Raw genomic sequence first — 27,578 nt, 5'->3', positions numbered from 1 at the left:
ACAGCACGTTGCCCTGTAGCGACGGAGCACGGCACAGATAGTGACCAAGTGGATAATGTCACGATAATCGCTGCTCCGCTAGTGTTTACGCTAGAGATGCAGACTGGATTGAATGCAAAGACGAGTTTCGAGCATTCTAGAAGTAGCGCAATGTAGTCTGTCTAGAATTGGCATGGGGAGACTGTCATGAATCAAGAATCAAACCAAGCGCAGAGCAGTTGGCAGGATGGCTAGAAAAAAGCTTGCTGATATACAGTAGTACATTCATTGTCTATCGTAGGCATGTGACGAGATGATGCAGTAAGTTTTGACATGGCCAACGGGGTGTAGGATGATGATTGGAAGGAGGAAAGAAGACGCTGTGCATAGTAAGTAGTATGATTGTGTTTCTCTGCTGTTTTGCTGCATAGAGTAATTTCCCTACATGGTAGTTGGGACCACAGTGCTGGTATCGTAGGGACCGGTTATTTGCAGAATCTCATCAGCCATCCTTGCGCATGTCTGTCTGATCTGGCGATTGGTTGTCCTTGGGCGACTCAGCCACAGCCACAGCCACAGCCACAGCCACAGCCACAGCCCCAGCCCCAGCCACAGCCACAGCCACAGCCACAGCCACAGCCCGAACAAGACCAAGAGCAACCAACCTCCCTCCGGGTCAAAGTGAGCCGGCTGCTAAGAGTAGTATTCTCTTACTTACAACAGGCACCGTACTACCGCACAAGCCAAATGTCAACAAGATATCAGACAACGTGAGGAATAGTAGATGTATACTAGATATAGAATGATTGCCACCATCTAGAGTTACCACTGTTGGGCCAAGAGTAGAATTTGGAATGTCGTCGGGCACTTTGTAGCGCGGCTGCTTTACTGCTTACTGTGTAGTGTTGCCGGTAGCGTAACTTGGATTACGTTGCCGTCGGGGCTGGATTTCCCCATGTTGCCAGTGACCGAATTGCGGCAATTCGCACCGGCGCCATGGGAATGTCCGCATGCTATTCGTGGCCTCTTTGACAATCGACAACCACCCTTGCCCATCTGTGTGCATCTTCAGCGAACCCTCTAGCCATTCTGCCATCATGCGCGTCCCAGGCGACCTTGGCCTATTCCCTCAAATCACCCTTCTTCGCCCTGCACCCTCCATGACAGCCCAATCTCCCATCCTCTTCCCGGGCCCCCCGCCAGCATGAACCAACGGCGGCCGGAAGAAATCCATCGGTTCGCGTGGTTGCGAGTGAAGATCACGGGAACATTGCGGCTGTGCTGCGGCGCCTCTGTCGATCCTATGGCCAGCCTTGTTCATTCTTCATCGCGAACACCGAAGCACAGGTGGCAACCCTTCCTTCTCTTCGCCTGGGCAACCCGTCTTTCCATTGGGAAGAGAAGCTCGTGCGATCAGAGGGGAAGTGGCCTGCAGGGGACTACAATAGTACAGTACTAGCCATGCAGAGTACAGCCCTCTAGCTGGCTGTATAGACGCCAACCGACTGCGCCGAGACAGCAGTCGCAGGACTTTGCCATGCTTCGTTCGCGTTAGCGCACACTGGAGGGAGACAGTTAGCACTTTGGTAGTTCACTGCAAGCCCGCAGGCGTGTAGCGTACTGCTCGATGGCGTGTACCAACACTTCGGTCCCTGATGACAACCTTTCCGCCCTCCCTCCCCCATCGCCCCTGATCCCTATTCTCCTTGTCATCTACGCAATCCCGCTGCAGGTCCAAAGTAGCTTTCTCCGCTCCTCAACACGCGGCTCATGGGGACACGTTGCCGTCCGTTTCTGTCACCCTTGCCACCAGCTCCCTCTCTTTGGGTGATTTCTTTACATATCTAGAGTAGTAGACGTGTCCTTGACATGAAGGGTCTGAATATGCTGGCTGGAACGGTGCCCGCAGCCCTCGCCGTACCCCCCCCCCCTTTTAGACGAATGGACGCTCTCGAAGCGGCTCAGTCACTGCTTGCCGGCGGTGGAACCTTGGGTTGGGGCCGGCCAACAGCAGTTTTGAATCACTTCATCAATTTGCTCTACAGTTTAGCCCGAGTGATTAGGTAAGGCTTACTGGCCCAGGGAAAATTTGCAACGTGCGTGATTCAGGTATTCCATGAGAGAGGCTCCATCACGAGGCATCCATACGGAGGTACCAGAGCACGATGTAGGCAGAGTAGGTCCTGTACTCTACCATACTACTGTCCTTACCTGACATTCTTGACAGCCACGGCAGAAACCAATGGCCCGCTAAGTCCAAGGGCCAGCCCCCTCGGCCCATGACAGTCTAGAAACAGCATCAGTCGCCACAGCCATCCAGGCATTTTTCTACATACCCATGGCATGGTCCACGACACCTCAAGTCTACAAGGGGGCCTTGACTCGAGGCGCCCAATCGCTTTTTGTCTGCACTGGATCCTGGTGATCATTTCGCCTCCAGGCTTTCGGTTCAAGACCCTGTAGTTCTACAATCATTCTTACAGCCACAGGCTGCACTTCCGTGCCCAATCACAACCGAGCCCAACTCCTGGTCGGAGGCAAACAAAAAGTAGACAATCCTTGTACGGCATTCCCGGCTCTCGCTGGCCAGCCAGTGAGCTCTTCGTAGAGATGCTAGTCTCACAGCGTCTGCCGCACGTACGCTTACCCTCATTGCGGCCCCTGCCGTTACGCTGGCCCTTCTCATAAGGGTTGAAAAAGATGACTTCTGCTCTCTAACTGGCCCTCCAGTTCAGACCATCATCTTTCGTCCCGCCTTAAGCGAGCTCTTCTTATTCCAACTTCTTTCATCCGAGTCGTCCATCTTCCCTCCAAACGGTTCCCCCTACGTTAAGCTTCTTTTTTTAACACGCGAGCATCCCACAGCCTCACAGGCCTCTTCGCTTCATTGGCATACTTCGTTTCCCATCTCTGTTGGAAGAGTTATACTTTCGGTTCCCTTGAAACCCGGCTTGCCACCCGTCCTCGGGATTCCATGATATAGTATCAGGTATATTGTATTTTCCCATGCTCATGCCTGTATTCTGCGCACGCATCTTACACATTCGTTTAACAAACTCCATCTTCATACCTGCCCTGTCCTCTTACTCGCGCTGTTCTCCTCACTTGGAACATGGACTAACATGTCCTTCTTTTGGGTTCAGCAGTGGGTTGCGCTTCCTGTCCTTTACGAGCAACCGATGGGTGATTTACCCGCTTCTTCACGGCCACAGGCCGGGGAAAATGCATCGGCTGGAGCCTTGCACGAAGGAAACATGGCCGCTTCCACCTCAGTCCCGTTCAAATCGATTGACAACGATACTCCGTTCCACTCACAGCTGAGCGGTTTGCCCCAAACACAACACCGACAAGATAATCGATCTACTTCATACCTAGGCACGCCTTACCAGTTTCCGGAGCAATCCAACTCCCCTTTGAACATGAGCGCCATGGCCGGCGCTCTACCAGACTACGGCATGTCTGACGAAACCTCACTTAACAACAACCTGCAATCTCCTTCACGCGCTCTCTCTGGCGCATCACCGTCTGCGGTCGCATATCAGCTTGGCCAGAACTTGCAAATATCAGGGCACGCCCCGGGTCCTGTTTCTACGAATTTGCCTTATGGGGCTGGCTTCCCCGCGAGTTCGTTTCAACAAAACTACATGCCCCCGCAAGGTATACAGCACTCCAATTATGCAACATTTGCGAACAATGGCCCTCGCCTAGGTGGAACCGTACCAGTACAAAACCCATACCAGAACTACCTACCCCCATCTCAATACCTGTACTACCCAGCTCCATATGGTGCACACAATCAGTTCAATCCAGGCTTCGTCTCGCAAAACACACAGAACCAAGCCCAAGCATTACATGGCAGAAGACCTGCGCCCATGAGTACTGCGGGAGGTGGCCGAATAGGCGACATGATGAGTCATGCATACCATGACGGTGTCTATTCGGCCATGCGTACAGGCGCCCCCGACAATTATCAAGGCAGCCAGGCTGCGATGAACCAGTCATACGGACCATCACATACACAGGCTGCAGGTATGTGGATCTCCATGGCGATCTTCATAGCTATCTGGATTCAATTAACCCGGGTCAGTAAACATAGCTCCTACAGGAGCCCTGAGCACCATTCCACGTGGACCACCTCGCAAGCCAAAGCAGTCCGGACACGCCCTCTGGGTGGGGAATCTTCCCCCAGGCACAACCGTCGTAGCACTAAAAGAGCATTTCTCTCGAGAAGCTACCAAGGACATTGAGAGCCTCTTCCTCATTTCCAAGAGTAATTGCGCTTTTGTCAATTACCGCACCGAAACGTCCTGTACAGCTGCGATGCACAGGTTTCATGATTCCAGATTCAATGGTGTTCGATTGGTATGCAGGTTAAGACGTACCTCCGCACCTGCCTCTGGCGTTCCAACGGGGCCCTCTTCTATGCTCACTAGCACACAGCATGTCACTTCTCGGCCCAGCACTCCGAAACAAGACAGTGTGACGTCTGGGTTGCACGAGGCGAGCGCCATGTCTCCATCTCACGAGAGCAATGATGATTGCAGATCCACTGCAGACACGGATAACAAATACTTCATTGTCAAGAGCTTGACCTTGCAAGATCTGGAGCTCAGTGTCAGGAATGGCATCTGGGCCACACAGTCCCACAACGAGGGCACCTTGAACAAGGCATTTGGGGTAAGCACAATTCTGATAATGACTTTACGTGTCTTGCTGACCTTGAGCAGTCTACTAAGAATGTCTACCTGATTTTCTCGGCAAACAAGTCTGGCGAATATTTTGGATACGCTCGCATGGCATCACCCATCCTAGAAGACGGTAGCCGAATTGTAGAAGCAATTCCGCAGTCTGGAAACAACTCAGAGACAACAGATGTGCCCAAATCAATTCCCACACCTGCAACGGAATGGGCACCACGAGGCAAGATCATCGATGACTCGGCGCGCGGCACCATTTTTTGGGAAGCAGAGCTTTCCGAGCCAGACGTTGAAGAAAACACTTTGGAGAAGGAGACTCCAACACTGGATGGCGATGCTGCAACCGTTGCCCAAAGCTGGGGGAAGCCTTTCAAGATTGAATGGATATGCACCAACCGCCTACCATTCTACCGCACACGCGGCCTTCGTAACCCATGGAATGCCAATCGCGAGGTGAAGATAGCTAGGGACGGTACGGAGCTGGAGCCCAGTGTTGGCGAACGTCTTCTCCAGATGTTCCATCGCATGGGCGGGGCGACTGCAACGCCTGCCGCCAGTGGGCCCGCCATGGCTGCTCCGATGGGACAATTTTAGAAAATCTGAACCTGTGTCTCTGCTTGTGTTAGGCTTTTTGTCGCGCATGGTGTATGAATGCATTATCTCGAGTGCCCCCCATGGATTTGGACAAGCGAAGTACTAGGTCGTCGCGCAAGAAAACAATCTGTCCTTCTGCCGTGCAGATGGATATCCTGCATACCTTTCCTTGATAATGATAATGAATGACAGATGATTAATGACAGAATCAGAAACTTGGTAAGAACAAGGCCGTAGCAACGAGCATGTACGCACGAAGTCATTTCTTTCGCTCTTTGCTTGGCTTTCTCATGTCATTGTGCCTGCTATCAACTCTCACAATCCACCAATTTACGGTTTCCACATGATTTTCTAATATTATGAAGAGAGTTGAAGATACAATTTCTCGGGGACTGAAGAGGACAGAGCCAATCGGCAACCTATGTTGCAGAAATACAGGTATAGTGCCAGGGCAACCCTTTGTTACCTGACCAGACCCCCCCCCCCCAATCCAACTCTTACTATTATTCTCCGGGCCCATTTGTCTGGCACAATCTTAACGACATCCCGCAATAGCAAAGCAAAAGCAAAGTCCACAAAACCTCGTATAAACCCAACCGCGCCCTGCAAATCGCACAATCATCAACCCAAAACACTTCGCCAACCTACAATCGCACAATCATTAACCCAAAACACTTCACCAACCTACAATCGCACAATCATCAACCTAAAACACTTCACCAACCTACAATCGCCACCCCACCCCATCCCATCCCACACCCAACCAGCCCCACCCAAACCCCCAAAAACCCCATCCATTTATAAAACCCTCCCAACCATGCCCAACACATGCAGCGCCGCGGAATTTCCCTTCCCGCCCCTTTGGGACGACGCTCGAGGTTATCGTGGTGTACAAAGCGCGTGCAACTTTAGTCCTCGGGTACGCGATGTGACTGCAAGGGTACGGGTGGATGTTGGTTGTGGATCGCTGGTGGAGGAAAGATCTCGGGGTGGGGGGATTTGTGGATGATGGGGAGGGGGGGTTGTGGGTGGGATGTCTTTGTTGTGTTTGTGTTGCTTGCTGTTGGGAATAATATTGGATGGTCTTGGACGATGATCTGGGATATAAAGATGTTGCTCCGTACGTCTATGTTGCCAACTGAATCATCAATAGGAATATCTTGGCTTTTTACTTCAGCCTACGAAGAGCCTGCTGTGTAGGACTTCAGCATTATATCAATCAATTTACTGTTAAAACCAAAGTCTTTAGCTCTTTCTCCCCTGACACCTCTAAATATACCGGACCCACGGCTTATGACTGGAAGGGGCGTCTTGGGCATTGCAATGCAACTACCTTCACGCTAATTGACCTCTCCGTCGTAGATAAGCGTGGCCTGACTCATCAAGAAGCTGCTTCTCAATCTACGCGCTCTGAACATCTCGTAACGATTTCCTCCACACCGCTAACAACTCCTCCCGCCAATTCCCTCTAACCCAACGTGTCACCCTGAGACTCGCAAGTCCCATGGATAATGGCCAGCGACACAGATCCCACGGCCCTGCCATTGGACCATAGCAACTCGCCCCATACATCCAAATCACACAGGCTGGGTCTCGCTGACTTGGGTTCCACACCACGAGATGCAAGCGCCACTGAGATAGATCTTGGGGAGTCCATCCCAGCCGAGCTCACACACGCGCTCAAGTCAACTGGACCTTCTACGACACGCTCTCCGATTACTACTAGTCAAATAGATAATTCAGCACGTTCCCCGGTACGGACTCATTCACACAACGCGCCTACGCTCCCCTCTCATCACGGCGCGACATCATTCCACCCTTCGGAGAAGATCACATCATCTAGCCCGACGGATTCACTTCACTCTCGTCTCTCGGATCGGATGGCGCAGAATCATCAGAATCATGTCGGGTCAAGAGGCTCCACGCAGCATCTAAATCCTCACATATTTACGCTCACTGTGCCGCCTGAAAAGGCCCTTGCTATCCGGAGCATCCTCGAAAAGCTCCAGGATGATTTCGACCTCGGTGACAGTGGTCTTACCTGGAAGGTAAAATACCCGACATCGCAATCACTCTTCACGCTAACTGAACCGAATCCTAGTACAACAAGCAGCAATGGGAATCCAGACAGCCCGAACCTCAAACCCATTTCACCCCTGACACCAAAACCTCCACCTCCACCCTCGAACAAGAACCCCTCAAATCCCTCCCCCACACCCTACCCAGCTCCACCAAAAAATGGTCATCCCGTCTCTCCAAACTCCAACCCCTCTCCCTCAGCTACGCCAACGTCCGCATCGACGAAATTATAGACCACGCCGTACGCACCTGGTGGCGCGGCCTCGCCAATAACCTCTACCACCTGCCTCCTGGCTTCTACTTTCTCGTCTTCATGGGCCTGTCGGCTTGGGCGTTTGGCAGCCTGGTTTGCGGTTATTTCGAGGCACTGGCGAGCTTGCAAGCGAATGATGAGTCGGCTGCTTGGCCGGCGTTTTGGAGAGGCGCGTTGGGGGCTATTCCTGCTTTGACGGGCATTATTACGTTTTTGTTTCCGCCTACGTTTTGTGTTCGGTACCGTTGAGGGAGGGAGAGTGTGTGTGTGAGTGTGTGTTGTGGTATGGCTGTCTCAATCACTGCACGGTCATGCAAAAGCTGTCACTTGGTCCAATGTACGCGGCCATGTTTCCTTGTAGGCAATTACAGATATACTTCTTCTTTACTGGTACAACCCTTTGTTCTGGACTAGGCGTATATTGGGGTTGGGACCACTTATAGCCCTCTGAGATGCAACGTATCCACACATCCAATATCCACGACTGACTGTCCAAACGAGAAGACGTATTCACCCTTGTCCACCCTCCACGACTGCGACGCCTCATGAAAATAGGCAAAGTCCAGCATGCCAAACGACAACTCCACCGTCTGTGATTCACCTTGGCCGACAAAGACCTTTTGAAACGCAACCAGCGTCTTGACCGGATGCTCTTCCGAGTACACCTTGCGACCAACATACAATTGCACCACCAGACTCCCAGCCACCCGACCCACGTTCTCGACATCAACCCTCGCCGTAAACGCCTCGGAATCAATCTGACATACCCGCCCATTCCCCAGCCGGAACGCAGTGTATGAAAGACCAAACCCAAACGGGAATTCCAGCCGATCCCCAGCAATGCGATCGTAATGGCGATAGCCCACAAAAACATCCTCTTCGTACCGCACCGTGAGCTGGCCGTTGTGCCTGTGGCCCGGGAAATTCGCATACGCGGGCGTATCCTGGATGCGCTTGGGCCAGGAAATGGGGAGTCTACCGGATGGATTGACAGCGCCGGAGAGGATGTCGGCAATAGCGTTGCCGGCTTCCTGGCCGGGAAACCAGGCTTGAATGAAGGCGGAAACCTTGGGAAGCCATGGGAGGGCCACGGCGACACCGGTCGAATTGACGACGATTGTGTTGCTGTTGGCCGATGCTACTGTTTCGACGAGCGTGTCTTGGGAGCCGGCGCGCGGCAGGTGAAAGCTAACCTGATCTTGGCCCTCGGTCTCCCATGCGGGCGTGTGGCCTGTGAAGACAATGGCAACGTCGCATTTCTGTGCGAGATTCTTGGCCTCGGTGAGCATATCTACATCGTGATCCTCTTGAGTCATCAAGCCCATTCTGAAGCCGGGAAGGCCAGCCAATATGCCCCAGCTTTCCCCGCCGATTGGTGGTTTCGAATGGATTCGTATCTCGTACGAGTGTCCGCGTTCAAAGTCCACGGTGAACTCTTCCTCGTTATTTCCGCCCAGGAGGAAACCCATGGGGTCTGGGGAGTTTCCTTTTTGTTCGTAGACTACTTTATCGTTGATGGTGACGGTTGTGGGCCCGATGCCTGAGCACCCGAGATAGTGGGAGCCTGACTGGCTGGGGACAAAGGTCGCCTGCAACCTGACCTCCTTGTCCTTGGCTTCATTATAGAGTAGAGGGCTAAATGATGAATCTTTAAACGCGTGCACCGTTTTGATAGCCCGATCGGCATGGCCCATCCGGAAGAGTTGCATGGTCCAGCCGTCACCTCCCTGTAGATCCTTACAGTCATGGGCTAGCGGTGGTAAAAGACGATATGTATGAGCTCCCTTTGCGAATTCAAATTTGACGTCGTTGCCATAGGCCGATCGTAAACCCTCCTCTGGCGAGATGCGATAATGTGCGTTGAGAGATGCACTTCCACCGCCATGAATCAAAGCCTCCTTAGCCAAGCCAAACAAGCCGATGAGCTTCCCTTTCATATCTTCTTTTCTTAGGGGTAGGATGCCGTCCTTGTTTTTCAGCAGCGTTATGCCCTGGCCGGCAACGTCGCGAATGAGTTGGCCATGTCTAGGGTCAACAACGGACGTTTCTGGCGGTATTTCTGGGTTTTCAAAAGCGCCAACTTGTTCAATAAGTTTCAAGATATTCCTGGCACGTTGGCTAATCGTATGTTCAGTGACCTCGCCGTTCCGTACCGCCTCGACCACAGCATCGACTGAACGCAGTCGCGTTGGTCCGGGCATTTCCAGATCCAGTCCCGCGTTGAGAGCATCAACGGTCGAGTTGGTGCCGCCCCAGTCGGACATGACAAGCCCCTCCCATCCCCACTCTCCTCTCAACACTTTCTTCAGGAGAAACTCATTTGAATCGGCGTGGATGCCGTTGACTTTGTTGTAAGAAGTCATGACAGCTAGGGGGTTGGCCTCTTTAATGGTGATCTCAAAGGGTTTCATATAAATCTCCCGCAATGCCCGCTCGCTGACAATGGTGTCAACCCTCAGACGATCAGTTTCCTGCTCATTTGCAACAAAGTGCTTGATAGTGGCGGCAATTCCATGGTCTTGCAACCCCTTCACAACGTTTGCAGCCATCTTACCGGCTAACAATGGGTCCTCGGAGAAACTCTCGAAATTTCGGCCTCCAAGCGGGTGTCGGTGGTTACACATGGTGGGGGCAAGACTACATGCTGATAAGTGTGTCAAACTCGTCCATGGGAAATTATATATACGTACAGTACGCGTGCGCCCTTGGTCTTGGTCTCTTCTGCCAAAGCTCGTCCTATCTTCTTGGAGAGTTTTGGGTCCCATGTTGCAGCTGAGCAGACCGCAGCCGGAAAGCAGGCTGCTGTAGGACCTCCCGTAAACACCTCACCACGGGCACCATTCGGCCCATCGCTCGTCTCCACACTGTTAGCTGTCTTGGTCAAGCTTGTTGTTGGATCGTAAAATACCTTGATTGCAGGAACACCCTTCTCTGGAATAGGGACCGTTTCCCAGAAGTCTTTGCCAGCGAGAAGAGTAATCTTTTCCTCCAAAGTCAGGGACTCGAGGATCTTCTCGACCCTTACACTCATCCTGAAGTGTATCTATTGCGAGTTTCAAGCGCAGCGACGAGTGGGCTGCACGCTATTTAACTCGCTGTTCTTGAGTAGTAATGAAGAAGTGCGTCAATGCACAACGAGGATGAACTCCAACAATTGTCTCCATCTCTATATTCTGGAGCACCCAATGCCTTATAGACCGACTCTCTGCCCCACCTCATCTTCTTCATTCACGGCTATCCTCGCCGTTTCTCCGGGTTTCAAGACAGAGCTCAAGGTTCGTCACGGGCATCCCGGCGGTAGGTGTGGAGTGCTCATACAGCACCTTTGGAGACTATTGGCCATCGTATCAAGACTACCATTAAGCGTGCCGAAGTTTTGCCAGCGCTCGCATTCTGATTTGTGCAATCTTCTGTCATGTATACGGGTAAATCAGCCGAAGAATAGCCTGCAGCGTTAAGATGGGCGAGTCCGATGACCCGCACTTAAGCGTGTCCGTCGGTGTCCATGTAAGATGAGGCCTGTCGCGAGATTGATGTGTGGTGTTGGAGGGCGGGAGGGGAACATGTCTGATGATGGGATTATAGTAAGCGGACAGCTGTCCGATGTTGGCATGTGGATCCGGGAAGTCAAGTGCCAAGCTGTCCAAACCAGAACGACATCATGTTCAGGGACGCCTCGGAACCTTCTTATATAGCGCGTAGCGTCTTGTGTATGAAGCTTGTAGCATAGTTCCCTCGATATTGATTACCTTGCTTATCAACCTGCCTCTTGCTCTTTGTCATCGACTCGTTATGGATACAATCCAAGCCCAGCGAAAGCTGAGCCGGCGGCATCCGCTGCAGCGATTAGAGTCCCCGTCGAAAGGATTCTCAGGCGCATTGCATGTGAGTTGCAGCGATACTACAGCCATATGTCGGGCGGTCGCTGAGAATGCTATTCTAGGCAGCTGGACTCATCAGCTTTTACCATTGCTTCAAGTTGTGAGTTTCTGGCACGGAGAACGGCATGATGCCGAACCTTTCGGCTGACAATGCAACATAGTTTGGTTGATAATCCCAACATGTTTGTACGTCTTAGCCAACATGGCCTCCCATGAGGTTGCGTCGGTTGACAAATTGCAGAACGAATCGTATGGCTGGCATTTTCAGTTCCTCACCATTCTCGGCCTTAGCATCTCCACGGCATGTTTTGCATGCGGCTTCATCGCCGACATGACCAACTCATCCTCGTTCTTCACTCTGAAGAACTACCTGGCCCTTGTCGCCGCGCCAATCGAAATCGTAATTAGCATCCTGTACTGGGGCCTTCGTGCCATCGACGACAACCTAGTCGTACCGCCAGATCTACCATTTCCACCATTCTTATACGACCTGGGCTTCCATCTTGTTCCAGCCATCGTCTTGACCTTGGACAGCTTGCTGCTTTCTCCACCTTGGCCCAGCATGCCGATGAATCCTCAGGCACCCTTGATCATGCTGGCTACTTCGACATCGATTGCGTTTGCGTACTGGTATTGGATAGAATTGTGTTACTCCCACAACGGCTTCTACCCTTACCCTATCTTCGGTATCTTGACCACTTTACAGCGGGTAGGATTATTCGCTATCAGTGGTGCTACCATGTGGGTGGCCGGTGGGGCATTGCGGGCAGCATATGCATATGTCAATGGCTTTGAGACAGTGGAAGAACTCGAAAAGGTCAAGCGGGCGCACAAAATGGCAACGGATGGTAAGTGGGAGTGATCTATACCCTGGGAAAATCAGCCTTACCCAGATGGAATCAATAGTAGGAAGATTTAGCTTCCGGCAGGTCGCATCACTTGTGCGAAATTTTGAACGATTCGACTACAACCATTTGGGAGTTCACATAGATAGGAGGCCCGATCGCAAAAGGACTTGCACATATCTACTTGCAATTGTACACATGTATATTACTATCACAGCTCCTGTAATGCAGTTCATATTTGACTGGCAGCAACACTACACAGGACCACGTAATGAATCTCCATCGTCTCATGATTGCGAAGAAGCTAAAGCAGAAGACCGCCATAGAGATAAAGACATACATCTGAATCTTTCCAGCGATACTTCAGCGTGTCTCTTCGCCCATGCCAAATCGTATCTGATGCCATTGATTGTAAGCATAATAAGTTACACATCTCGAACACATCGCCAAGACAACCAAGTGGGTCTCACACCCATGTAATCTGACTGCGGGAATGGATCGATTGATAGAAGTTGAAAGGCCTAAAGGGACGATTCAAGTGACATGCCAGACTGCAAGATGTCACAACTATCACATAGCCGGTAGTAGGAAATTTTGCGCAAAAGATGACATGGCTGTGTCAGCACGCTTAGCTTGTTGACGGTGATGGAGGCGCAGTAATGGTGCGCTGGTCGTCGTCATCTTCCTCCTCGTGTTGCTGGTATGCGTTGGGGCCGTGGTAAAGATGGGGATTGTAGTGGAACATGTGCTCTGGTCCCAATCCATATGTATAGGCCTGGTAGTGGTAGCCAGGGTGTTGATGCATCTGAAGGTTGCTCTGGCTAGCCTGATGCAGCAATGGCAGGATATTCTCCTTGTTCTCATACTGGAAGGGATCATTGTGGGGTTTGTATGGAGCAAAGTTCGGCGCAGGTGGCGGGGAAGGCTGCCGGCTGAATCCAGAGGTAAGGTAATTCATGCTTGCGGGCTGCGAGAAGTGGATTTCGTCGTCTTGAAACACATCAAATCGCTTCCGCTTCGTTGTACACTTGTCATGCCCATTGTCATAACTTGGATAGCTACGGTCTTCCTCATACTGGGCGCGGTTCGAGAATTGCATCATCGGGCGCATGAGTTGTCTGTGGCCATGAGGTGCATTGACGTCCAAGTTTACCAGGGCAAGCCGTCCGCGCCTAGGCCGTGGGCTCTCAGCCTTGATCTCGACGTCTTCCTCATCATCCGAATCCGAGCTGGATATTCTCCGTTGTCTTTTGAACGAGCCCTGTGGCGTGAAGATGAGCTCAGTGGCTTCAACCTCTTGTGAGTTGAGCTCGAGCTGTTCCACGACAGAGCTGTCCTTTTTCTGGTTTCTCTTGCGTCGCATTTCAGGCGTTGCAGAGTCAAAGATGTCCATGCCGGGCCAGTAGACTCCCTTGAGCTTGGTAGACTCGCTGACCGCCATTGGATCTGCTGCTTCAGCTGGATCGTCTGCAATGGCACACGAGGTTGTCGCTGTATACCGGTACCGGTGCCGCTGCTCACTTGGATCAGAGTACTCACTGGACGTGTCGTAATCTGGGTTCGTGTAACTGCGTGAGCTGGCGCGCGAGTCTGTTTCCCAGTGATGCTGCAGATGGGGCAGGTAACTGCTGCGGTGCCGAAGAGCTGGTCCAGTGGGCTGGAGAGAGGATGAAGGACTGACAGAGTCCTCTTGCTTGATTGTCTGTTGTGGTTGCTGCTCAGAAAGACGGGGATCAAGAAAATTGCCCAGAGCGGACCGCCGGTGGGAAGGTCGCGGTATTGGAGCTTCGATTCTGAGCGCCGGTGCCGGTCGTACTGCTGCACGGGAGAGATCAGTGACGAGCGGCCCATGCCAAAACAGGTGAAGACGTACCAGTGGGTCGGGCCCTGGTGCGGCGTTTGTCCTTTTGATTCATACGCTCTGACATGAGTTCCTCGACACCCCACTCACCATACCAGCGGTCATAAGTGTCAATCAGTCGGCGAGATGCTTCTTCGTGAGTCGAGCGGACCTTGACCTTGTAGTAGTTGGATAAATGGCCCTTACTGGCAATATGGGTAAGTAAATGTGAAACATCGCTGAAGTTTGGCTTCTTGGGACAGATGTTGCAATGAAGCGGGATGTTGCTGGCCGCCATTGCAGCACTGTGTTGATAAGGAACGTGAGTGTAGAGAACGATCACAGGGCGAGAGCACTGTCCCTGCAGTGCAAAGGTGAAGTTGAAACGGTGCGAAAGGAGCAGACTGAACGCGAAGAAGGCGGAGAGGTGGGCATAGGAAGCTTTCAGACGAAACTTCAGCTACCCAGGGATGACTGCCGGTCACTTCCATAGGTTCAGGGCCATTGCTCGAACAAAGATGACGAGGAAGGGCAGAGGAGAGATAGAGACTGATGACTATACGATGCGAGGAAGGAAGTATTGGATTGCAGAGAAGGCATTAGCTTGTTGTAGGTGGAAGTCTAGCAGGCGAAGCACGTGGAAGGGGGGAAGAGGCCCAGCCTGACAAAAGAGGAAGCCACCGTCGCTATTCCCCAGCTTTGTATCTCACCGTCCCACGAAACAGGAACGGGAGGTATTAGACAGCGGGGTGGATGTTTTCAACTGGACGTCACAGCCCATACAAGCACAAGGGACACGTCTACGAGACTGCAGAAGCGAGCTGTGAATTGAAGCGTTGGACATCGAGGACAGACAGGCCTGGCAGATTTAAAACAAGTCACATCCAGAAGCAAGCCCAATAGCAGCAAAAAAAGAACCATGAAACAGTGGGAATGGCAGGGCTCATCGCTGTTGAGATTTGAATTCACTTACCAAGACATCTTCGTGTGACAGCGCGTGGCATGCAGCTTTGTGTGTCGGTTAGCTAGAGAGGCAAAACGAGATCTTGTCATGGCCCAACAACTTACTATACAGGATCAACCTCTTCGAGACCAGGATAATTCAAGAGACTCAGCCCGGCGATGCCAAACAAGGTATGAAATACATCCACCATGTCGCCAGGACGATCTGCGAGTCCCCCTTGATCCGGATCCTGTCACGTGTCAGTGTCAGTCAACATAAATAAAACTCCAGCCACGTGTGGCTGGGCCGGTACCTTTTGGCTTACCTGACATTGTAAAATGAATCGGGCCAATTTCTGGCCGTCAATCCAATGCAGCTTGTTGAGCATGGCCATGCTACTCATCACCCACCAGCTGTAGCACACGTCTTCCTTCTTCTCTGGTCGACCGTTCAAGCCCCCATTCTTGAGCTGTCGTTCACTGAGCCAGGCGCCGAGCTTCTCCTGATTCACCAGGTCCAGTCTGCCGGCGATTGCCAATGCCCCCACGCAGGTGAAGACCTGGCCTGAATGTGATTCTGCACCAGGGCTGGTGCCATAACCGCCGTCGAGATTGGCACAGGAGTGGACGTAGTGAACGGCCTGGCCAAGATTTACCAAGTGCAGCAGACCCATCAACGAAAGGGCATTCAAGGCTCCATACAAGAAGCGGGTATCGTGCTCGCCCCATTCGTCGCCAGCAAATGTGCCAGAAAGTGGATCTTGCAAGTCTGCAATGACTGCGTCTGATGAGTCTAGTCAAAGTGTCCGCTGTTGGGCAGAAGACATACACTTTCCAATCTTTTGACGGCCACCTGGTACGCGATCTTCCAGCTCTCGCCATGCGTCGAGGGTGGCAAGTATCTGGACGGCGCTGACAGTGTACAGCATGTGCGCATCGTGGCCTGGAGCAGCACCAAAGCCACCCGTGTCATGCAGACACGAGAAGACGAAGTCGAGAATGTCACTGCGGGGCAGCGCATCTGGACGGCCGAGAAGATGCAATGCAGTCAAGCCCCAGTAGAGGCCGTTGAGACGCAGATGTTCAGTGAGCCAGTACTCGAGCTCGTCTTTGCGCTGGGGCGGGTCAGTACGGGGACCGCCGGTAGAACAAGGTAGGCATCAGGCAACGCACCGAGTCGAGACTCTGTATATAGCTGACGTGCTTGTCAACGTAGAGCTGCATCTCGTCGGGCATGTTGGCAATGGCGGTGCGACCGCCAGATAGCAGCGACATGTAGGTAACAGCAGCAGATGGATGGATGTTGTTTTGGATTTGGGTGGTATGGGTGGTTTGGATGGGGGATGTGGGGGAGCGCCGGCTGTGTTACTGTGTTAGTGGTGCGGTGGCATGCATCCATGTATATCTCGTTCATTCATTCATTGAATCAACCATCCATGCATGCGTCCCTTGGGAGTCTTTGGGGTGTTTGGCCAGTGGTCACTTGGTGTTTGGCCAGTGGTCACTTGGTGTTTGGCCAGTGGTCACTTGGTGTCTGGCGCTGAACCAGGCGGGATCCAAGGTTGCAAGGACGGGGCGAGGGGGTTGAAACGTGTCTTGGCGGACATGGCGCCTCGCAACACCTGAAGCGCGTCCGCGACATTGGAACCAGCACCAGCACCAGCACCAACACAGGCACAGGCACAGGCACAGCGGGTTGGAGGCGTGATTCCAAGTGGGGAAATGTTGTTTGGTCATGTATGTATGTATGTATGTATAGTTATATGCACATACTACTGTGTACATCGTAGTACATACCAATAAGTACAGGCTGCTTGCTGGTGCCTGCATCTCTGGGGTGCTGCGCCACACTGCCTGGACGGTGACGGTGTTGCGCTCGCTGCCCTTATACCTATTGTGTATACCGTACTATACCGTGCTATACCGTACCATGTATGGATAGATCATGGACTACCTTTTCATACTATGCTATGTATGTACATCTTGTACGTAGGATTATGGACAGTACATAGCAGTACTATGTAGTGAGGTGAGTGATACAAGAGCCAGCCAGTCTCTCTGCCCTGCCTGCCCTTTCTGCCTGACTTGGAACCCAAAGCCTCTCCACGCGCCCTGGCCACCTTCTCTGTCTGTTTCTCTCTCTCTCACTCACCCACTCACACACACACACACACACACACACACACTCTCTCTCTCTCTCTCTAGCTATCTGTCTCTCTTTTTGGCAACACCATCGCGCAAACAGCAGCAACAGTAGCAACACCACCTGCAACACGACCAGCAGCACGCCGCACTCTTTTTCTTGTTCTTGTTCTGCAGTCGCTCTTCCTTTGCAAGGGCTTCCTTGCTTGCTTGTCACTCACTGCAAACTCTGGTCTTGTTTGACCTTGTTGTTGCTCTTACAGCCATTGCACCAACCAGACAAGCCAACTACCTAACAAGCGCTACAGCCAGGAACGCACGCCCGTCCGCTGGGCTCACACCCAAAATAGCTCCCATTCGTCCTCTCAAATCCCGCGCTGCATTGGCCTTGGCCTGCCCTGCCACCACGCAAACCACATACACACTCTCTTGGTACCGAACGTGTGCACACTGCACAGTAGAGTGCACACAGTGCCTACACTAGCCATCTCACACCACCACCACTAACACCACTACCATAACTACCACCACCACGACCCCCATTCGCCTTGATCCCCCTCGTGTCCACTTCCAATCAAGCCGAACCACCCCCCCTTGTCCGCGCGCAAGAGTGTGGGTACCGCAGTACATGCGCTCTGTACATGGTAAGTTCCCTCTTTGTCCCCGCGCCCAGCGGTACCACTGCCTAGCCCGTGGCGGCTGCTCTTTCAGTCTCCGCGTCGAGGGCGTAGTCTGCATCCTCCGAAGCTGCTGTTGTACAACCCTCGCCTTGGATAGCGCCGGCCCCTTTCACGCTCCGCAGCCCACGGCTGACCCCGTCACAGACCCCCGCCCGAGACCGTCTCGTTCCTGAGTGCTACTGAGTCCTGACTGCACCCCTCGGCCCTCGTGCACCTGCCGCAACGACGTGTCTGGCGGCGCACAGCCAGCACAGCTGCCCTCTCCACGACCAAGGCCCTCTCCAAACTCCTCAATCGCCTGCATGCGAGCCGCAAACCGCCACCCTTTGCCTACCACGCCGTCGAGTCTTTGACCTGCACACTCGAAACTGTGCTGCAGACGCTGCCACCTGCACATCAACAGATAGCACTGGCCAGTGGACAACCGCCACTCTGCCAGGGCCCTCGCGGTTCGTACCACCCAGCGCACCGCCTTTCAGTACTGGGCGTACTGGCCTCACACTCCCTCCCTCCCTCTCTGCACTCACTGACAGCCATGAGCAGACACCAGCATACGGCTTGCGCAAACACCCTCGATCGCCGCCTCCCAGCAGCTACGACCCATGCGCCTAGCCCGTCGCTTCCATTGACACCGCAAACTCCCGCGTCGTACCGCTTGCTTGGACAAACATTCACCTGCCCGCACATCGACAAGTGGCTCCTGGAAACACCGACCGAGGTAATACGGGTGCTGCCTTGCACACGCTGCAACAGGCGTATCACCCGCCCGCGTCGCTAGCAATAGAGCTTTGCTAAGCAATCTCTAGTTGTGTAAAAACCCGTCGCAGAAGACGCTGAGGAAAATGCCCAAGTCGTCGACGCTATCGCTGGCCATGAGGGGCAAGGCAGCCAAGGACAACCACAATGCGCCAATGAGTCCCAAGAGCCCCAGGTCTCCCAACATACCCGAAGAGTCCGACTTCGCGATGCCACATGCTGCTTTCCACAGAATGCCGCAGTCTCCAGCATCGCCAAAGCCCCGCAAAGACTCCAAGAGCATCTTCTCTAATTTTGCAGCCTCGAGGTCTTCGTCCCGACTGAACGGCCAAGAGAATGCGAACCGCCAGCCTACTGAACAGCAGCAACAGCAACAGCAACAGCAACAGCAACAACATCAACAGCAACAACAATCCCCTGGCCTTTATTCTAATGGACGGAGTGGCTCTTCAACACCAGACCTTGGGCGTCCTGTGCGGACTCCCAACTCCGATGGTAAGTGGCCTAACGTGTCCAGAAGAGGGGTTTTTGCTAAGTGTATCAGACAACCGCTCCGAGATTGTCCGTCTAGATCAGCGAACTGGCTCAGGCCTGTCCAGCGACCCTTCTGAAGAACACGGGGATCGTTCCAAACACAACGCGGCCAAGACGAAGAAGACAGGGCTATTGTCAAGGTCCAAGTCGATCAAAGGAGAAGAGGCATCCAACACCCGGACGAAGCTAAACAAGCCTCCGCCAGCACAACTCTCGCCCGAGATTGCCAGTTCTTGGGCAAACAGCGGTGACGGAACGCAGCCTAGGACTGCGCCTATGGAGAAGGGCCAATCATGGCGGCAGAACATGGGCATTGGCAAGCTGCGCACTCATTCTGCGGATCGACAGGACGGAACCAAACATGTGCAACGAGAGGATGATCACGGATCAAGAAAAGACAGAGCCGAGCAGTTGTCCCTTGCTTCGAGTTCATATAACGACAAGAGCCCCGGGTTGATCTCTAGCTTGGGCTCGGGCGCACGCAAGATGGGAGAAAAGATGGACTCTGCACGGAAGGGTGTATTTGGAAAACTAGGCCGCAGCTCCAGCAACCATGAGAGTCAGACACCGATTTCAAACGAACCCTATGTATGCAAAATCATACATAAACCTCTGATTGAGCAGACGAGATTGACTCGGATCTCGACACGTTTGGAACAGTCACGTGATAAGACTGAATTCTGGATGCCTGCCCTTCCTTGGCGTTGCATAGAGTAGGTGTCCATTTTTATTCAGACCTGAAAGCTGCTAATGATGTAACCAGCTACCTGAATATGAGAGGCTGTGAAGAAGAGGGGCTGTATCGGGTGCCAGGTTCGGCGCAGCAGGTTCGTTACTATGAACGAAAGTTCGATGAGGGTATGTGCAAAGAAGAAGTAGTGCTTGAACATGACTGAGATCCCTCCTCTAGACCGGGACATTGATCTCATCAGCGATCCGAACCTCAACGATCCCAACGTGATTGGCTCCCTGTTCAAGAACTGGCTTCGTCAATTACCGGACGAGATTTTCCCGAAGTCTATCCAGGCCGCGATTCAACAAGAGTGTGCGGGGGCAAAGAGCACACCGCAAATGCTCAAGGATGAGCTCTCGAAGCTGCCCCCATTCAACTACTACCTGCTGTTTGCAATCACATGCCACATCAGTCTGTTGCACTCGTGCTCAGAGTTCAACAAGATGAACTACAACAATTTGTGCATTTGCTTTCAGCCTGCCATCAAGATTGACGCATTCTGCTTTCAGTTCTTGATTCTTGACTGGCGCAATTGCTGGCAGGGATGCTGGACTGAGAAGGACTTCCTCACCGACGAGCTCAACTTTCTGAGTAGCATTGAAATGGAGAAGCAGCAACTACAGGAAGAGCAAGAACAAGAGGAGCAGCAGCAGCAACACCAACACCAACAAAGACCACCGCAGAAACAGCAACAACAGCAACAGCGTCCCTCTACCGTGAATGGTCCTGCTCAGACAAGCAAGAACAAGAGCTCCCAGCAATCTTCCCATGCTGGACAGCCTGTGAAGCCGACATCCACTCGTAGCAACTCGACCGATCACATCAAGTCATCGATGCGCACTCGGTCCATGGACACGAACGGTCGTGCTACCCCGCCAAACGTTTCGGGAGCCATGTCTGAGACGAGCCTGGCTTCTGCTCTTCGAACACGAGGTGGATACGGAGACTCTTCTCCAGAACGCTATGCACCGAGCTCGGACAGTCGAGATGGGCATGGGTTTCGAGAGGGTCCCCAGCGTGGGCTGCCACCCGTGACAACCGAGTTACCGGCAGATGTGGATGATGGGGCTACGCCTACGCAAGCGCAACATGGCCGTGGGCTGTCCGAATCGACACAGTTTCGGCTAGACCTACGCGATCCTCCTAGCTCGCCTTTCAATATCAAGTTTTGATTGTGCAGGCAGGAGAAGGCCGAAGTTGGTTTTTTGCTTCTCCATCTGCTTCTTCCTCCTCTTCTTCTTTTCGTTGGCAACAGCATGAGAAGGCCTGGGCAGAAACCTCGTGGGATGGCTGGTTGCATGACAAGAAGCAGTGCATGTTTGATTCTCTTGAAAGGCAGTCACGAGGCTGCGATACCCATTCAGCAATCTCCTTGGCCTCGTGATTGTTTTTTTTTTCTTGGTTTAATTTTGATCGATAAGTCGTTTAGTATCACGGGAGAGAAAGGGGTCAAGCGCCTTTTGTGTTTTGTGTTTGTGTACGATAGAGAGGGCAGGATCAAGTCATCTGGCGATGGTGGAGACTTGTTCTTTTTTTTTTCTTGGGGTTCCTAGTACCGGTACGGTAGGAGCTGTAAAAGGCAATTGAAATATTCCTTGCACATGCTGATTCTACATCTAGTCACGCGTTTTCTAGGTTGGCTTTGAGTGGGTGATGGTATAGGCAGGTTGAGTTGGGTCCCCTGTGAGTGTTTCGAGGAGCAGGTGAGGGCTGTCCTTTGATGTGTAGAGAGCATGTGTGGAGGGTTGATAGGATGGGTGGTGGGGTTGGAAGAATGCCTAGCCCGGACACGATTGGACAGCACCTGGGCAGCAAACCATCCGACCCCCGGTCTTTGGGGCTCGGGGCAATGACGTGATGAGACGGGAAAAAGCGACGAGGGGAGGGAGGGGCGGCTTGGGTTGTCGCACTTGCGGCTCCCGTGCATCGCGACTGGATTGGACCGGCTTCCCAATTCTGCCCATGTTGTGTTGTCGTGTTGTCGTGTTTGTTTTGTTGTCGGTTTGATTCTTGTTGAGTGCCGTAGGTCAAAGATAGAGGTTGGTATACCTAGTCCACCTACGCACATGTGCTTAGTCTGTCTCTAACCCATTCGACGGCTCAACATTGTGTCAGCGGCTGCGGGCTGCAGGCTCAGGGCTTCAGGACTGCGGCTTCCAAGGTCAAGCTTCGTGTTAGTACCTTTCCTGCCTTGGACAGCCCACCATAGCTTCTCTCTACTCACAGCTACGACTAGCTAACCTCCAGCCTCTTCGCGGTAGGCATCGTCGACCCTCGACCTCCTGCCCAGAAGTGGTCGCTGTCTTTGTTTATAAAGCGTCCATCAGGTGCTTGCTCCACCTGCCAACTTCTTACCTTACATACAATTCCTCCTCTTCCCACACCTCAGCTTGAGCATCCACCACCACTTCATTACCAACTTGTATCCTATTACACCTACCCACCTACCTACCACATACCCTGTACCGCTTACTATTCTTCTGGCCACAAAGAAAATCACAAATTCTGATTGATCGACCACTTCGCGCCAGCTTTTGCCTGTTCGATTGGTGCCAATTGGGGGGCCCTTGCTAGTACATCGCAAATCTCCCACCTCTCTCGCTGCCTACCCTCGCTGCTCGACTGTACATACCTTGGACAGCCACATCATGGCTACGACGTTACCGCAAACGCCTGCCTCACAGGCCGTCTATCTGCTGCCTTTGACAGACGCTGGCGCACCTGACGTGCCAGGCACCTACATCTACCTGCCACCGCCCACGAACCCGGCGTACGTGGTTCGCTTCCAGATTCAGGGCACCAGCTCGATATGTCGCTACGGAAGTCTCTGGGTGAACATACCCGCCAAGGGTGACCAGTTCGAGCGCAGCAAGTACCGCGAGTACAAGTAAGTCTCGGACCCCTTCCCAATGGGCCCCATCCTTGGATCGAGCACAACAATATGCTGACTTGTGCGCAGACTGCAGCCAGACTTCAACGGCATTACTGAGATTGATGTGCCCATCCACGAGGCCAACGCATACTCCTTCTACACCACCTACACACCATTGCCACAATGGTCCTTCACCGACGTTGCCTCGCCCGAGCCAACGCGGACGTCCACATACTACATCGATGTCTGTCCGCGCCTCACTCTTCGCGGCCAGCAGCTTCCTACCGAGGCCGTCATTGTCTTCTCGACCCTCTCCAAGTTCATGGGCAACTACCCAACCGACTGGGACAACCACCTACGCGGCATCAGCCAGCGCGGTTACAACATGGTGCACTTTACCCCACTCATGATTCGCGGTTCCTCCAACTCTCCCTACAGTATATACGACCAGTTGGCCTTCGACGACGCCGTCTTTCCCAATGGCGAAAAGGACGTGGCTGGCATGGTTGACAAGATGCAGACCGAGTACGACATGCTGGCCATGACCGATGTCGTCTGGAACCACACAGCCAACAACAGCAAGTGGCTCGAGGAGCATCCTGAAGCCGGCTACAATGTAGACACCGCTCCCTGGCTACGCGCTGCGCTCGTCCTAGACACGGAATTACTCCAGTTCAGCAAGGACCTCTCCATGCACGGCCTGCCCACAACCTTCGAAAATGAGGGTGACCTTCTCAAGGTCATGGACGGTGTCAAAGCCCATGTGCTTAGCAAGTGCAAACTCTGGGAATTCTATGTCGTAAATGTGGAGCGAGACGCCAATGCCGTTGTGGATGCATGGGTTGCAGGCCAAGCCAAGTTCACCGAGGGCAGCTTTAGTGCCGCAGGCCTCCGCGGGCTGGACGCCGTCAAAACATGGTCCCTGAAGCAAAAGGCCGACTGGCTGGTCGAGCATGCCTTGCGCGGTGGGGACAGGATGGGTGAACGCTTTCGTCGCAGGATCGACCCTGCTGTCGGTGCAGGCCTCCTCTGTGCCTTGTTTGGTCGCTACGATAGCCGCACCGGCAGTACTCCTGATGGGCGCGCAGCCCATGACGCCTTCACGGCTATCCTGAATGAAGTCAATCTTCCCTTTTACCGCGAATACGATGGGGACCAGGCAGAAATCATGGAACAGCTCTTCAACCGCATCAAGTATGTGCGGATAGATGCTCATGGTCCCAAGCTTGGGGAGGTCAACGATGCAAATCCACTCATTGAGCCTTACTTTACACGACTACCTCTCAACGAGATCACCAAGAAGCACAATCCGGAAGCCCTTGCGCTTGTAAACAACGGATGGGTATGGGCGGCCGATGCCATGCGCGATAATGCAGGCCCCAAGTCGCGAGCGTATCTGCGGAGAGAGGTCATTGTCTGGGGCGACTGTGTCAAGCTTCGTTACGGCAGTGGTCCCCTGGACAACCCCTTCCTCTGGGAGCACATGGCAAAGTACACTCGGCTCATGGCCAAATACTTTCAAGGTTTCCGTATTGACAATTGCCATTCCACGCCCATTCATCTTGCCGAGTATATGCTCGACCAAGCGCGACTGGTCAATCCGAATATCTTCGTCTGCGCAGAGCTGTTCTCTGGTTCCGAGGAGATGGACTTCAAGTTTGTCATGCGCCTTGGTATCTCCGCGCTGATACGGGAAGGTATGCAGGCGTGGAGCACACAGGAGCTCAGCAGACTTGTTCACCGTCACGGTGGCGTCCCAATCGGTAGTTTCGAGACGGACGAGGTGCTCAACGCCGACCAAACCAACACTACCTCCAACGGTGGGCCCACGCAGTCCCGCCCCAAGCAGCTTATCAAGAGGATCAAACGGAGCCCAGTACATGCACTCTTCATGGACTGCACACACGACAACGAAACGCCGGCTCAAAAAAGAGACGCCCGCGATACACTCCCGAGCGCTGCGCTCGTCGCCATGTGCTCTTGTGCGACGGGCAGTGTCTTTGGATTCGATGAAGTTTACCCCGAACTGATCGAGCTTGTCCATGAGAAGCGTCTGTATTCCTCCATCAACTCAACGGGCGGGCCTGTCAAGGCGCAAGCTGGTGAGGGTGGCATCGGTGGCATCCGCAAAATTATCAACGAGATCCACGTGAAGATGGGCAAAGAAGAATACGACGAGACGTACATTCACCACGACCAGGAGTACATCACTGTCCATCGTGTCAATCCTCACACCCGGAAGGGGTACTTTTTGATTGCTCATACCGCCTTTCCCGGCTATGGTAATGGCAATGGAGGTTTTGGCGAAACCAAGTTGCCTGGCACCAAGGCGAAACTCATTGGCAGCTGGAATCTGGAGGTCGATAACAGTCCAGAGACACGAGCTCGCATTATTGGCGACAAGACGACGCTACGAGGACTCCCCAGCCAGACGCACAATATTCAAGGAGTCAATGTAGTATCGTCCGGCGATGAAACTACCATCAGAATCCCTGACAAGTTCCCACCTGGCAGTATTGCCCTTTTTGAAACTTGGGTACCAAGTGCAGAGCATGCAGATGGCCTCGACGAATACATCACAAGGGGAGCGCGGGCCGCGTTCAGTGATGTCAATCTTACCGATCTCAACTTCATCCTTTACCGATGCGAAGCGGAAGAGAAGGATGCATCCGATGGAAAAGATGGCACCTACAACATTCCAGATCATGGGAATCTTGTGTACGCTGGTCTGCAAGGCTGGTGGAGCGTCCTTGGAGACATCGTAAACGACAACAACCTTGGTCACCCGCTCTGTAACCACCTCCGCGAAGGACAATGGGCACTTGACTATTGTGTGGGTCGTCTTGAACGCATCTCTGAGAAGCGCAAGTACAGCAGGATAAAGGGCCCAGCTGAGTGGCTCAAGACGAGGTGCGACGCGATCCGAAAGGTGCCCAATTTCCTCCTGCCCCGATACTTTGCCCTTGTTATACAGACTGCCTACAATGCCGCGGTTGACCGAGCCATCGAGCTCATGGGTGAGAATGTACGAAATGGGCAGCAGTTTCTCAAGAGTCTGGCGCTTGTCAGCGTGCAAGTCACAGGCTACATGAACAGCGCCTCACTTTGGCCAGACAAGAGCGTTCCAAGTATGGCTGCCGGTCTCCCGCATTTTGCCTACGACTGGGCGCGGTGCTGGGGTCGCGACATCACCATTTCGGCTCGCGGTCTCTACATGGGGACCGGACGATATGCCGATGCCAAAGAACACATCTTCGCCTTTGCAAGCGTTTTGAAACACGGCATGATTCCAAATCTTCTGGGTGGTGGTAAGAATCCTCGGTACAATTCAAGAGACTCGGTCTGGTGGTTCCTTCAGAACATCCAGGATTACACCAAGATTGTGCCGAGTGGGATGGACCTGCTGCATGAAAAGGTCAAGCGACGCTTTTTCCCTTATGATGATACCTGGTTTCCACATAACGATAAGAAGGCGTATTCGCAATCTTCGACGATTGAGGATGTAATCCAGGAAGCTCTTCAACGTCATGCTTCTGGCATAGAATTCCGGGAACACGATGCTGGTCCCAACATTGACAGTCAGATGAAGCCTGAGGGCTTCGATATCAAGATCTGGACTGACTGGGAGACTGGTCTGATCTTCGGTGGGAATCAGTTCAATTGCGGCACCTGGATGGACAAGATGGGTGAGAGTGAGAAGGCTGGCAGTAAGGGTGTGCCTGGAACACCTCGAGATGGCGCCCCTGTTGAGATTATTGGCATGCTGTACAGCACTGTTCGCTGGTGCGCAGAATTGTTTGCGCAGGGCAAATTCAAGTATGAAGGCGTGACTCTGCAAGGCGGGCAAAAGACGGTGACTTACAAGGCGTGGGCGGATCTCATCAAGGCCAACTTTGAACGGACGTTCTATGTGCCGCGTACGCCCGAGGAGGACGGCGACTACGACGTCAACTCGGCCATTGTCAACCGTCGCGGCATCTACAAGGATCTCTACCGATCGGGCAAAGAGTATGAGGACTACCAGCTGCGACCAAACTTTCCTGTCGCCATGACCGTGGCTCCGGATTTGTTTGATGCTGAGCATGCTTTGTATGCTCTACAGATGGCCGATAGGATTTTGCTTGGTCCGCAAGGGATGAAGACGCTTGATCCGTCTGATCTCAACTACCGCGGCTACTACATCAATAGTGAAGACTCTACCGACTTCCACACCGCCAAGGGCAGAAATTATCACCAGGGCCCCGAGTGGCTCTGGCCAACGGGCTTCTTTCTCCGCGCCCTTCTCAAGTTCGACTTGAAGCGACGCAAGACGGCGGATGAGCGGATTGAAAGTTACCAGCAAGTCACACGCCGTCTTGCAGGCTGCATGAAGGCGATTCGTGAAAGCCCGTGGGCTGGCCTGACGGAGCTGACGCAAAAGGATGGAGAGTTTTGCGCGGATTCTTGTCCGACGCAGTCTTGGTCTGCTAGTTGCATCATTGACATGTTTTTGGATGCGAGGGAGTATGAGATTGAGATGCTGGAGTCGAAGTAGGTTGGGGCTTGTTGGACGGTGAGCACGACCAGTAAATAGCCCGCCAAAGGAGAAATCAGACGTCTGTCTTCTACCCATGTCTTGAAAGTGTTTTTTGTTTGTTTTTGATGTGCAAATGCCAAGAAGTGCATGCAATACTGTGCCTGAGGCCATGCCTCCTTGACTACTAGTGCTCAAGCTACGAGTAGCACAACATCTACCGCATCTCATGGGCCTC

The 27,578-nt window shown here is 53.0% G+C and overlaps 10 protein-coding genes across 10 annotated transcripts; 7 read left to right on the top strand and 3 right to left on the bottom strand.

Annotated features, from left to right (window-relative positions):
* Positions 1-1,848: 1,848 nt before the first annotated feature.
* Positions 1,849-2,233, top strand: IAQ61_001752 (uncharacterized protein; the record flags this gene model as incomplete). Its single annotated transcript, XM_066095249.1, has 3 exons — positions 1,849-2,042; positions 2,089-2,155; positions 2,207-2,233. The coding sequence occupies 3 exons, from the start codon at positions 1,849-1,851 to the stop codon at positions 2,231-2,233; spliced, it is 288 nt and encodes a 95-aa protein (XP_065954733.1).
* Positions 2,234-3,101: 868 nt separating this feature from the next.
* IAQ61_001751 (uncharacterized protein) lies at positions 3,102-5,270 on the top strand (the record flags this gene model as incomplete). The annotated part of the gene is made up of 4 exons (XM_066095248.1): positions 3,102-4,008; positions 4,067-4,341; positions 4,420-4,656; positions 4,707-5,270. 4 exons carry the CDS (start codon positions 3,102-3,104, stop codon positions 5,268-5,270), a joined length of 1,983 nt encoding a protein of 660 aa, XP_065954732.1.
* A 1,511-nt stretch (positions 5,271-6,781) lies between these two features.
* On the top strand, positions 6,782-7,851 carry IAQ61_001750 (uncharacterized protein; the record flags this gene model as incomplete). The annotated part of the gene is made up of 2 exons (XM_003833575.2): positions 6,782-7,318; positions 7,372-7,851. The coding sequence occupies 2 exons, from the start codon at positions 6,782-6,784 to the stop codon at positions 7,849-7,851; spliced, it is 1,017 nt and encodes a 338-aa protein (XP_003833623.1).
* A 188-nt stretch (positions 7,852-8,039) lies between these two features.
* Positions 8,040-10,633, bottom strand: IAQ61_001749 (uncharacterized protein; the record flags this gene model as incomplete). Its single annotated transcript, XM_066095247.1, has 3 exons — positions 8,040-10,239; positions 10,293-10,459; positions 10,511-10,633. The coding sequence occupies 3 exons, from the start codon at positions 10,631-10,633 to the stop codon at positions 8,040-8,042; spliced, it is 2,490 nt and encodes an 829-aa protein (XP_065954731.1).
* A 570-nt stretch (positions 10,634-11,203) lies between these two features.
* Positions 11,204-12,593, top strand: IAQ61_001748 (uncharacterized protein). The gene is made up of 4 exons (XM_066095246.1): positions 11,204-11,487; positions 11,546-11,583; positions 11,645-11,669; positions 11,725-12,593. The coding sequence occupies exons 1-4, from the start codon at positions 11,395-11,397 to the stop codon at positions 12,343-12,345; spliced, it is 777 nt and encodes a 258-aa protein (XP_065954730.1). The 5' UTR covers positions 11,204-11,394; the 3' UTR covers positions 12,346-12,593.
* A 363-nt stretch (positions 12,594-12,956) lies between these two features.
* IAQ61_001747 (uncharacterized protein) lies at positions 12,957-14,466 on the bottom strand (the record flags this gene model as incomplete). The annotated part of the gene is made up of 2 exons (XM_066095245.1): positions 12,957-14,143; positions 14,247-14,466. The coding sequence occupies 2 exons, from the start codon at positions 14,464-14,466 to the stop codon at positions 12,957-12,959; spliced, it is 1,407 nt and encodes a 468-aa protein (XP_065954729.1).
* An 898-nt stretch (positions 14,467-15,364) lies between these two features.
* Positions 15,365-15,992, bottom strand: IAQ61_001746 (uncharacterized protein; the record flags this gene model as incomplete). Its single annotated transcript, XM_066095244.1, has 2 exons — positions 15,365-15,903; positions 15,971-15,992. The coding sequence occupies 2 exons, from the start codon at positions 15,990-15,992 to the stop codon at positions 15,365-15,367; spliced, it is 561 nt and encodes a 186-aa protein (XP_065954728.1).
* Positions 15,993-16,081: 89 nt separating this feature from the next.
* Positions 16,082-16,267, top strand: IAQ61_001745 (uncharacterized protein; the record flags this gene model as incomplete). The annotated part of the gene is made up of 1 exon (XM_066095243.1): positions 16,082-16,267. One exon carries the CDS (start codon positions 16,082-16,084, stop codon positions 16,265-16,267), a length of 186 nt encoding a protein of 61 aa, XP_065954727.1.
* Positions 16,268-17,893: 1,626 nt separating this feature from the next.
* IAQ61_001744 (uncharacterized protein) lies at positions 17,894-21,127 on the top strand (the record flags this gene model as incomplete). Its single annotated transcript, XM_066095242.1, has 8 exons — positions 17,894-17,896; positions 18,077-18,092; positions 18,312-18,381; positions 18,476-18,650; positions 18,739-19,183; positions 19,233-19,935; positions 19,986-20,080; positions 20,133-21,127. The coding sequence occupies 8 exons, from the start codon at positions 17,894-17,896 to the stop codon at positions 21,125-21,127; spliced, it is 2,502 nt and encodes an 833-aa protein (XP_065954726.1).
* A 906-nt stretch (positions 21,128-22,033) lies between these two features.
* Positions 22,034-27,407, top strand: IAQ61_001743 (uncharacterized protein). The gene is made up of 3 exons (XM_003833566.2): positions 22,034-22,128; positions 22,192-22,842; positions 22,915-27,407. The coding sequence occupies exons 2-3, from the start codon at positions 22,604-22,606 to the stop codon at positions 27,359-27,361; spliced, it is 4,686 nt and encodes a 1,561-aa protein (XP_003833614.2). The 5' UTR covers positions 22,034-22,128; positions 22,192-22,603; the 3' UTR covers positions 27,362-27,407.
* Positions 27,408-27,578: the final 171 nt, after the last annotated feature.

Source organism: Plenodomus lingam (genome assembly GCF_022343315.1).
Source record: "Plenodomus lingam strain CAN1 chromosome Unknown contig_13, whole genome shotgun sequence".
Classification (NCBI taxonomy): domain Eukaryota; kingdom Fungi; phylum Ascomycota; class Dothideomycetes; order Pleosporales; family Leptosphaeriaceae; genus Plenodomus; species Plenodomus lingam.
The sequence above is the reverse complement of the archived record's forward strand: the minus strand, read 5'-3'. Positions and strand labels throughout refer to the sequence as shown.